The sequence below is a fragment of the Setaria italica genome, chromosome I (genome assembly GCF_000263155.2).
Source record: "Setaria italica strain Yugu1 chromosome I, Setaria_italica_v2.0, whole genome shotgun sequence".
NCBI classification, from domain to species: Eukaryota; Viridiplantae; Streptophyta; class Magnoliopsida; order Poales; family Poaceae; genus Setaria; species Setaria italica.
In genome coordinates, this window is record NC_028450.1 from 1,889,204 (window position 1) to 1,901,038 (window position 11,835).

Below are 11,835 nucleotides of genomic sequence, written 5' to 3' on the forward strand. Positions count from 1 at the left end.
GAGCGGCACGGCGCTGAGCAGCGGTGGTGATGCTAGCATTAGCCATGTGCTTGGCGGCCTCGGCGGCAGGGTACTGCCCATGGAGGGTAGCGGCGGTGGAGAGTCGGTGCGGGAGCAGCGCCGCGGTCGGGCATGCTGAGGGCAGCACCGGCGGTCGGGAGCGCTAGGAGCGGTGCTGGCGGCGTGCTAGGATGCGGAAGGTAAGGAATCGGGAATAACCCGAACTCGTGATACCATGAAAGCAATAGGGATTGCGTGGAATAATAGATTAATTAGGGTATACAACATGTACAAATACATAGCAGCCATTGGTGAGGTTTACAGAAACACAACCGACCAAGGGATAAGACTGCTCATCCTAATCCATCTAGGGCATGGCAGGGAGCCGGCCTGTACCTGGCGCACAGCCAGAGCCCATGTACACGCACGGCACATACAACATATACACATCTTCTAACACCCATGAACATGAGAGACGAAATACTTCCAGCATGTATCCCGGCGCTGGGCTGCTGCAATGAGAGCTTTCCACGGACCTATCTTGGCCTGCCGCTTTGCTGTGAAAAGCTCAAGCTAGCGGCTTTTGACCCTTACATCAGCCGGGCAGATCGTTACCTATCAGGATGGCAAGCGTCCTTGCTCAATGCCATGGAGCGTACTGTACTGATCAACTCCGTCCTGGATGGTCAGCTCTCCTACCTGCTCCGTGCACTCCCGCTGCCGCCCGGAGTGATCTCACAGTTTGACAGGCGGCGACGCGGCTTCCTCTCGACTGGCGGCGACGCCACATCGGGTGCCAGTTGCCTTGTTGCTTGGGACACTGTGCGCCAAAGCAAGGACAATGGTGGACTGGGGATCAAGAACATCGGTTGGCAGAACGCGTGCCTGCTTCTCCAGCTTATCCACCGCCTGCACCAGAGCACGACCTCATCCTGGGGGCGCTGGGTCCGCGCCAATGCCTCCATTGCCACCATGGAAGGAGATCTCGCTTGCCACCATTGGGGAGTGCTGAAGATGCTCCTGCCTGTCTACCAGCGATCACTACAGTCCGACTCGGCGACGGTTGCACCACTTCATTTTGGCATGATGTTTGGCACGCCGACGACTACTTCGCCGACCAGTTCCCCGCCCTCCTGACGCATTGCCGGACGGTCAATCTGACTGTGCACGATGTCGTCACCAGCGGGTTGGAACGCCACCTGGTGGCGCGGCGCTCCACAATTGCCCAGACGGAGCTCCAGGCGGTAACGGAGATCGTTGCCGCGACGACCCTTGAGGACCAGCCGGACGCCAGGCTCAACCCTTTCCTGCTGCCCAATGGCAGGCTGCACACTTCCTCTGTCTACAAGCTGCTGTATACTGCAAACGACCCCAGCCCATAGGCTAAGTTTGTCTGGTGCAGAATTGCGCCACCAAGGGTGAAGTTCTTCAATTGGCTTCTCACCAACGACCGTGTGCAGAGCAAAGTGAACCTCCAAAAGCGCAAGGTGGTTAACATGTGAAGTCTGTGCTGCGACCCAAGAGACAGCAAGCCACATCATGTTCGAGTGCTCGTTCGCACGCTCCTTCTGGCAGGCTCTGCACTGTGACGTCGCTCCTCACCACCAAGTCCTCGACCTGCCCGCAATGCCGAGACCATAAGGAATACCAGAGTGCTACTTCGATGGCTTCCTCCTCCTCTGCTGCTGGCAGCTCTGGAAACACCGAAATGGTGTCGTATTCCGGGGCGAGGCTGCCAGACTGCGCACTCTTCTGTTAAAGGCAGCCAGCACATCTTCTCTAATTACCGACCAAGCTGTCTTGTAGGTGACTTATCGTTTGGCAGGTTTCTGATTGTGTTCCATATTTCAAGTTCAGAGAACGGTGCATCCAACGCCATCAAGTCAATGATTTCAGACCTGGCCGAAGGTGTGCCCAGAATTCTGCTGAAGTAGTTGTATAGGAGCTCCTCCTTGCCCCCGTGTGTTACTGCCACCACATCATCTTGCTCCAGTCTGGCAATGTACTTCTTCTTAGTGCGGTAACTTGCCTGCAAATGAAACAGCTTGGTGTTCGCGTCTCCGTCGCGCAAGAACAGCATCCTAGAACGCATTCTTGCCATCGTCCGTTCTAGCGATGTCAGGCCGAAAACCTTGCATTTTAGTTGCTTGCGTAGCTCCCTCTCATCAGGCGTGAGACTTCTATGATCTTGTGCTGCATCGAGCCAGAGGATGAGAGTTTTGGCTATGAGCAATTGTGTTTTGATCTGGCCGACGCTTCGACTGCTCCAACTCTGAAGCACTTTGGCTGTGTGCTTGAGTTTGTGGTCAAGTCGGACAAAGGGATCTGTGGCCGCACTCTGGCATGACCATCCCTCGACTATTGCATCCATATAGCCTGGTAACTTCGCCCACCACGGTTCAAAATGGAATCCGCGCTTGACGTTGAATGTTGAGAAGGAGAGGGCAGTGGTCCGAGGCGTCAGACGACAGCGCCTGCAGGAACGCGAACGGGAATTCAGTGTCCCATTCGACCGATACTAGTACTCTATCAAGCCTGGCCAAAGTTGGATCATTCCTCTCGTTACTCCACGTGTAGCGACGGCCGTGTAGACATATGTCTTTGAGGTGGAGCTCGTCAACGAACCGGCGGAATCTCCCCAAGTTACGACGGTTAACGTTGCTCTTATTCTTGTCGGTGGCGTGGAGTATAAGATTGAAATCGCCCGCGATCATCCACATGGGTGCTGCTAGCTGATGGACTACGCGGAGCTCGTCAAGGAATTCAATCTTATCAGCTTCCGGCTGCGGCCCGTACACTGCCGTTAGAGCCCATGCCGAGGCCTGGCCGGTGACGGTGATCGCCGCCGTGACTGAGAAACGACCTTGGTGCAGCAACGAGCACGCGATGTCGGGGCCTTTGCAGGCGCCCGCGGACGGCAAGTACACAAAGGAGGAGAACGCGTTACCCAACATCTCAGCCACGTCCAACGGGCTTATTACAAGCAATTTTGTCTCTTGGATGCAAACGATGGACGCCACGGCGTCAGTAGCTAGCTACTGAACGTAGTGCATCCCTCCGGCATCGGGCGTTCAGCCCCCTAACATTCCACACAAGGACGTTAACGTTGGCTTCATCCATGGGGATCGGTGGCGACAGGTGGTGACGCAGCGCCCGTTCCCGATCGTCAGGCGCCAACTTGTGTCCCCTGCCATGCGATCTGCAGTAGAGAGACCATTAGCCAAGGGGAAGCGGGGGCGTTTGGATACCAGGGGCTAAACTTTATCCCTATCACATCGGATATTCGGATACTAATTAGGAGAACTAAACATAAGCTAATTATAAAACTAATTGCAGAACCCATAGGCTAAATCGCGAGACGAATCTATTAAGCCTAATTAATCCATCATTAGTGAATGGTTCTGTAGCACCACATTGTCAAATCATGGACTAATTAGGCTTAATAGATTCGTCTCGCGATTTAGCCTAGAGGTTGTGTAATTAGTTTTGTAATTAGTCTATGTTTAATACTCCTAATTAGTATCCCAACATTCGATGTGACGGGACTCCCTCCTCCTAAACACCCCCAAGCGCCGCAAAGTGCTGCGGTTTCATTGTTGAAGAAAGGAATCTGTCGAACTCGCTCGATGTGACGAGGTCAGCCTCAGCATCAGTACTGATCACGCCAAGTTTCTTCATGGCAAGGACCTCACCCTTCCTGGACGGACGAGAACCGCGACGTTTAGTGGCTTGCTGGCCAGGCGGTTGCTTCTTCTCGGCGTGTTCGTCGTCTGCGTCACGGTCGTGTTAGCTTCAGGTGGCGGCCTGTCAGCGAGACGCAGCTGCAGCGCAAGGCGTACGCTGCTCAAGAAGGCGGCCGTTTTTGCTTTGGCCCTCTCTAATGATCCACGCACTGGCTGGGGCATCGTCTCAGTTGCCGGCGGCGTGGGTGCTGCAGGTGTTGTGTTCGACGGCCTAGGGGAAGCCACCCCCGGCGTGTCAGATGTATCAGCTGTTGAGGAAGCTTCAGGTATGGGATGAGCTTGGGCAGGTTCACCACCAGGAGCACGGTCGACTCGCACGCGCCGTGCGTAAGGTTTGGAGTGGGGGGCGGTCCGGTGCGTGCTGTGGCGCGCCGCGGTTCTCGATGTTGGTGCAGGCATGGTCAGTGGCTTGCGAGAGTATTGGCCTACATCAGCATAGGATCCTCAAGAGCTACGAAGGAGCAACGGCTCAACGGTAGCATCTGCTCCGGTGATAGCTCGACGCGTAGACTAGGGCAGCTACAGTCACGTGACCCCATCTCCTGTTGCACTTGCGTGTGTTCGCGCGCACACTGTAGCAGCGTCAACGCCGCGTCTTCAGAGTATGGGCGCGCCGCGTGCCTGTCCGCGTCAGTCACGCACGTCGTGGCCGGCGCACGAATTGGGGACTAAACAGCCACACATTGGGGTGGGGGTGCGTGACCGGAAATCAGCGATGTGCCGCAGTCGAACGATAACATCATACGACAACACTTTCTTCTGCCGGAGGTAGGGGGGAAGGTTACCCCAAATGCGCTGCATTTCCGGATCTTCGTACTGAACGTGCACCTCATTCTCGGCTATCAGGAGCTTCACTCGCCGAGGAATTCGATCGGGATCATCTGTCCATGCCTGAATCATCATCGTGGACATGTCGGTCCTGCCTTCATCCACCTCATCAATCTTCTCGATCCAACACGAGGAGGATAACAGTTTCCTCGCTGAACGGCTGCTCCAAGCATGTGCCGGGATCCCGTCGAGCTCCAGCGCGACGCGGAAAAAGAGCGTCCGCACGTCGGCACGGACAAGCCGCGTCCATGGTCGTAGGAAGTAGCGGGCATCGCCGACCGGGATGCTGCCTGCGCTCATAGCGGCGTCGTGAGCACGCTGCGTGGTGAACGCGACCAGGAAGTGTTCAGGCCAGAACAACCTGACCGTGAAGTTGTCAGTGCCGGCGACGGGCAGCTCAGCAATGGCACGACGAAAATCTTCCAGCAGTGCACGGACAGGCGCACCAGGAGCCACGGCGAGGAGAGAAAGTCGCAGGCGTCCTTCCCCCACATCCATCGCCGTGTCGCGCGCCATGAAGCAGACCTCTTCTCCCGGGCGGTTCGACGGGTGCCCCGGTGGTGTCTCATCATCCAGGAGGTAGAACGCCGGGCCACGGTCCTCGCCCCCAGGAGAACGTGAACCCGACGGCCCTTCCCGTAGGGGTGGCCACGGCAGGTTCTGTCTCCGGTGCGTCGGTGGCGGCGCCTGTGTGCGTGAAGAACCTCCTGAGGTCGGGCGGGTGCGTGCTTGGCCAGCATCGCGTGGCGGCGAGCGGCCACGCATGCCCAGCTTGGATCAGGATGCCGAGGGCGACGGCGTGCGGCCATGGGCGTCGCGTCCACGAGGAGTCGGTGGGGAGTCATTGCGCTGCCGGACTATGCGCCTCCCGCCATCAGCACCGAACGACACCGAGCTGGCAGGGCTTCGTGGCCGCTTACAGTCACGCGCCAGGTGCCAGAATCCGTGGCAACGAAAGCACCTCATCGGTCGCCGGCATTGCGCGACAACATGGGTGAAGGATAGGCAGTTGAGGCACCTACCGGTGAGCTCCTCCGGGATGCACTTCGCCGGCATGGGAGCCCGCGCAGCCATGAACTGTCGCTGAGCCAGCCTCTGTCGACGCCGGCGCCTGGATCTAGAGCGCTTGCTCTCAGCCGTCGTCCACCCCTCCTCGGTCACACGTTGGGCGGGTTCTGGGTGGACAAGGACGGACGGCACCCAGCGGCGTTCCGTCGCGTGAGGTTGCCGACGATGCGGCAGGCCGTGGACAAGGGTGGTGTGGCCGCAGCGTCGCAGGGGACGGCGGTCATCACGACCAGCGGCCTGGGTCACGCAACCGACATCGGGCGTCTCCAACTTGCGTGGGGACTGTGGAGCGGCGGCAGCCGGCGATGCAGGGGCGGCGTCGGTAGTGGCGCCAGACGCCTTTGTGGAGGGCGGGGCGCGGAGGAGGATCTCACGATAGGAGGGTCGCGGCGAGGAGCAAAAGGAAGCGTCGTCGTCGTCGGAGTCGTCTTGCCAGCGAACCTGCTTCCCCCTTCCTCCTGAAGCGCCGCCGGGGTAGAAGGGTGCTGTGAGGGGGGAGAGCTTGGACGGAGGCGAGCGGGAGGTGGTCGCCGGCGCCGGAGTGGCCACCGGCGAAGGTTGGTCGTGGGGACCGTGAGCGGGGGAGCGAGAGCGGGCGAGAGCCATCCTCGTACCGAAATTTAAAATAATTGATAGTCTAAAAGAGAAATGGCACCATGAGAACTGAAATCTACAGCTCCATGACATGCAGCAAGGAAATGAAATTTTTGACATGGCTTTTCAGAATACTGGTGGTGCCTCCTGGCAAGTGACAGAATGACAAGAGAAAAACGTGTAGCTTGGTTTCATCGGAGAACTGGTTAAGGCAGGTCAGTCATTTGTGGCTAGTCCGTTGAGAGAATGAAGCAGCACATTAACACATTGCAGCAAGCTCAATTCATTTGCACTTGCACACTAACGCCTTGCCAAATGCTGAAAGCCGCATTTCAGTGAAGAACACACTTGAGCTAATATTTGTAACAAATGTTAAACCAAGCAAACAAATTCAGCAATAGCTGCACATGATACTGCAGAGTTAATTGCAATTCACATTCCTTCCAACACTCACAATACAGATGTGCCACGCGGAAAGTACACGGTAATTAAAAATTATTCCGCAACACAGCTCCAGGTTCGGTAAATAAGGTACAGTAGTGATCCAACCAAATTTCAAGACACAAGAAGCTGAACCAAACCATGGCACTAAAATGGCACGCATGAAAATTAGGTAAGCACCGGTAGTTTCGATGAAATAGTAGCTACATTCATACAAAGCTGAAGCCTGAAGCACATAGAGTAGGCTGCTGCTTGAGTCACCATCTTGCAGACAGGAACAAGCAAGATTTACATCAACTAGCAAGCTGCAAGCTTTATAGCTATGAGATTAATAACCATTCCTTACGCAAAGATACGAAAACATGAAGGCCATCAGAAAAATACCAGCTGCAAAATCATGAGCTGCAAAATAGCTCTCCCACTACAAAATCATATGATGATCACTACTAGACACTTCATTCTTGATTAAGGAACACCTTCCACCAGAAACTTGAGTTCTTCATGCACCTGCACTTGATCCCTCCACTATAGAGGCCGCACTTAGTGCTGCAAAATGGAAGTGCATCAGTTAATTGAGGAATTGCTCTGCCCACATGAACATTGACGGTGACCAACAAGTTGCCTCTAATGACTGACAAAACAGCACTAACTTATTATCCACGGCTCCACCAGTTAATAGGCACACTTAGCAAAATCACTCATAGAAGATGGATTCAAACACCATAGAAACACGTCATGTTGTCAAGTGGCATTGACATATCCGAGCTAAGGATGTACACAATATCTTTAACGGAAGATGGACTCAAAGAGCAAAGAAAAGCCTCACTTTGTTTAGCACTGATATCATCATTCACATTTCATCATAATGTACATCACTAAACATAAGCACAAAGCAGATATCTGGATTGGAAAGTTTCAGATGTTCTTACGTTTGTGCATTCTATATTTTTCAGATCATACTGCTGTAAGCAACCACCAAGTGAGGCTGCAGCGATGAATCCATTAACTTGAGCAATGCTGCTGTCCACATCTTGCCGAGCCGATGCTTGAAGTGTTCTGTTTCAGTCATGGTCAAGTAGGAAGGTTTGCGGTGATAGAAAAGCAAGTTTCCATGGTCATTTATTCTGTTTATTCAGTGAATCAACCATGATTGTAGCCTAAGATCAATGTTTCCTTATATGGGATTCTGAGACTTGGTAATAGTTAACTTCATGCTTGGCCAGCACACTTGAAACTGATATAACTGCCATCTTTCTTTTTATGAGAAACGAATGCATATGACACAGCTCCGGTATCATCACGAGAATGTTTACTGTCAAAATATCTCTGTATTATTAAGTTTGAGACTTCTTTGTACAAGATTTTGTAAAGAAACTGAAGATTTTATTTCAGCTCCTTCCTTTGCAGAGTAAGCATACGTGCTTATTTTCCTGCTGCTTCTGTGATTCAGGGCACCAATTATTCAGGCTGCAGATACAGCATGCTGTGCTAGTATTCTCAACAGTTCGAGGTGTTCCTTGGAGATTTGCTCATGTTAACCTATCATTTTCTAGGTCTGAATTCAAAGTGCTGCAGCATAGACATCGTAACAGTTGTTGAATATTTGGCTGAAAGTGGACAAAATTATGTTTTCTGGACACAAGCAGGAATCATAACGGTAGTCGAATATTTCGATGAAAATGGAGGGATGCAGGCTTGTCCCCTTGCTGCATCCTAATAAAAAAAGATATTGAAGAGATGTGGAGCTGTAGCATGCCCTCAGCATTTCAGCAATATGGAAAAGCCTGCTGATGTTGGAAAGGATAGCCTCAATCTGGTGAAGACTTCACAAATTCATCAAGAGCAGCCTCTGAAACCTGAACATTGATGAAACTAAACCTAGCATCAGCACTTCTGTGCTGAAGACCATTAATATACTTACGCAATTTCTGTAATACAGTTAAAACTAATGTGTTACCATTCTTTTTGTCTACGTTGTTAGTCAAAGGCCTCAAGATCATGCTCAAGGTTTTTCACCGATCCTACTTCCCAGTGCATAAAAAATAGCCCTTATCATTTGTCTACAACCTACTACCTATTTCCAAGAAATACTAAAACGAAGCAATAAAACTGTAGTTGGCTAATTTCCTTCCATGGTTACATGCTAAAAATAGAATAGAGAATTTTTGCAAGCAAACACTAGTATCAACAAGTTGAACCAAACTACTGGAGTAATATATTGTGATGAAATTGCACCATGTCATACTTTCATACATGAGGAATCACACACGACACATCAATCTCATGATTTGACTCAGAAGACCTTGCGGCACTAGTAATCTGAGCTTCCTATGCACTTGAAGCACCAGCTCCCGGTCACTCATCTGTAGAGACCGCTTTTAGAGCTGCAGGAAAAAAAAAATCGATCATAAAGTATGAGGGATCGATTGCAACAATGAACATTTGCGCTTCACCAATCACACAAGAGCCATCAAATTGCTGCTAATGGCTAACCATACAGGAAAGAGCAGTAAGTTATTATCTAGTAAATGGGAACATATCAACATCACTAAGAGACAAGGATGGAATCAAAATAATCCAGATATAGGACAAGCTCATTTGCATTTTCTATTATGATAAAATTACATTAGCATACCAGAGATAATTAAAGAACATATAACATTAAAGATGGGCACGAGGATAATGTTTGCACTGCGCCGCCTCATGTAGGTATTACAACCTTATAGTAAATATCTCTCCTTCTCTATATGTACATTCTAAGGATGAATAAAGTTCCCTTTTTCAATATATGAACATCTAGTCAATTCCTGGTACGGTCCATAACAGTAACAGAAGATATACAACCGACCATATATATTTTCATGTTAATGACTAAAATATTACTCGTTCTACAAATGGAGAAATTAAAAACCGATCAAATCTGTACCGGGAGTGCTGAAGCTCATGTAGGGAACAACAGAGCGATCGAAGCCGCAGCTCTCCCCTACCTCCTTGCTCCTCCCAGACTTCAGATCGATACTGAAAAAACCGGCACCTGTCCATATGAAAATGACTCCACCTCCGGTCTCTGCAAATCCAGCCACCTGAGGCAAGATGGCACCATATGGGAGTAGCGCACCGAGCTCAATGACCCTGCTTCGTTCCCATCCTGCATCCCCATCATCAGGACCATGCTCTCTTGACGAAAGGTAGAGTCTAGCCCTATCGCACGATGGCAAATCCAAGCCTGCCATCCTTTGTAGCCATGAGCACAACACCCTCGCCAGCGCCTTTTGGTAGGCGAATCTTGGACATTTCTGCTGTCGCCAAATCATAGTTGAGGATTCTTCTTTCCTTGTGACATTTGAAGTAGATCGCGCCGCCGACGAGCACACTAGTGTCCCCAACCTCAAAGGAGCCATAGGAGCACTAGCTCGCGAAGTTGGTGCCGCTCCACGTGTCGGTCTCGGATGAGTAGACGCAAGGGAGCGTCCAGTGGTGGAAGGTCCCCACGAGGACGACGAGGAAAGGATCGCGGTGGCAGTCGAGATGGTCACAGCGGTCGCCGGCGGCGCAGAGCACGGCCGCGTTCCAGGTCCGCAGGGCCAGGGGCACCACGGGAAGCTCCCGCTGCTCGCCGGTGATGGGATCCCATACGGCGAGGAGATCCGTCCGGGCGTCGCCGCCACCCCAGGGCGCGTGGTGGAGCACGACGCGGCCGTGGCACGAGTGGGCGGCCCGCAGGCCGCGGCGCTCGGCGGGGCGGGCGGAAGGAGCACGTGGGGATGCAGCGGGCGTCGTCGGCGCGGTTGCAGAGGAGGCCCAGCAGTGGCGGCGCGCGGTGGAACTCGCGGAACCGGCGGCGGAATCCGCGGCCGGAGACGAGGCGACACCACCGCTTGCTGACGAGCGCGGCGCGGACGAGGCTCGCGGGGTCTTCGGACGGGAAGCGGAGGAGCACCTCCTCCACAATCTCCTCCATCAGCTCCGGCGGACGGTGCTTCACGATCTCCTCCATCATCTCCATCAGCTCCGGCATGGCCGGCGGCGGGCTGGTGGGGTGAAGTGAGGGGTGGGCGTGGACTGGTCAACTGTGGACCTGCTACTTGAAGGAGAGGATGTGGGTGGTGGTGGGCCCAGAGGCCGTGAGAGTAGAATGGTAACAGTTGGAATCCGAAAGGCTACGCGACTCCTCGACGTTGACGGTCAACAGCTGCTTGAACACGCGAGTTTATCAAATTCCCAAGTGAACCGAAAAGCCAAGGATGGAGGGAAACGGTGATTTGCTCCATCAGCTCCGGCGTGGCGGGCGGCGAGCTGGTGGGGTGAAGCGAGAGGTGAGCGTGGACTGGTCAACTGTGGACCTGCTACTTGAAGGGGAGGATGTGGGTGGTGGTGGGGCTTAGGGGCAGTGAGAGTGGAACGGGAACAACTGGAATCTGAAAAGGCTATGCGACTCCTCGGCGTTGACGGTCAACTGCTGCTTGAACACACGAGTTTATCAAATTTCCAAGTGAACGTAAAGTCCAAGGAAGGAGCTAGGAAACGGTGATTTGATAAAGTAAACGATCATCTGCCACGTTAAGCTATCCCGGTTTATAAACTCGCAAATTGTATGTTTGGTTCACTAAACTTGCTTCGCGTGTTACTCCGAGCTCCAAACTTGGAAATTCTAAATTTAGTTTCGGGTATCATCTCGATCCTGATCTTACAAATTACAAATTGCATATTTGGTTATCTAAAGTTGACTTCAAATACCTGTGCCCACAATTTAATTTTGTATTTAAAATTTGACATATCAAATCGAATTATTAGATCCTCATGGAAAAAACTTTCTCAATTATTTGGATTAACATAACTTCATAAAAATAATTTGTCAAACCATTTGTACTTTACTTAAGAGACTAACTTTATCATATATAAGGATAAAATCATGGCAAGAAGGTTCTAGAAAATTGGAGAGAATCCATGAGCTATAGTTGCCATGCTTCATGGTGAAGTGTAGAATACTCTAGAACTAGATATTTTAGCATGGTAGAAATATAAAAAATTAGATAAGAATGAGGAGGGTTCTAGAGTTAGGATATTTGGTATGGAATGGTGTGAAAATTGCCACATGGCAACACCACAATGATCATGAGGACCTATAAGTAGAGGTGCTTGCCCCTGATTCGATTTGAAC

General features: G+C 51.9%; 1 protein-coding gene across 1 annotated transcript; it reads right to left on the reverse strand.

Annotated features, from left to right (window-relative positions):
* Positions 1 to 9,364: 9,364 nt before the first annotated feature.
* LOC101766412 lies at positions 9,365 to 10,712 on the reverse strand. Its single transcript, XM_022823723.1, has one exon. The coding sequence runs from the start codon at positions 10,690 to 10,692 to the stop codon at positions 10,207 to 10,209; it is 486 nt and encodes a 161-aa protein (XP_022679458.1). The 5' UTR covers positions 10,693 to 10,712; the 3' UTR covers positions 9,365 to 10,206.
* Positions 10,713 to 11,835: the final 1,123 nt, after the last annotated feature.

Coding starts and splice junctions, on each gene's coding strand:
- LOC101766412 (XM_022823723.1), bottom strand. CDS start 10,692: ATGCCGGAGCTGATGGAGATGATGGAGGAGATCGTGAAGCACCGTCCG.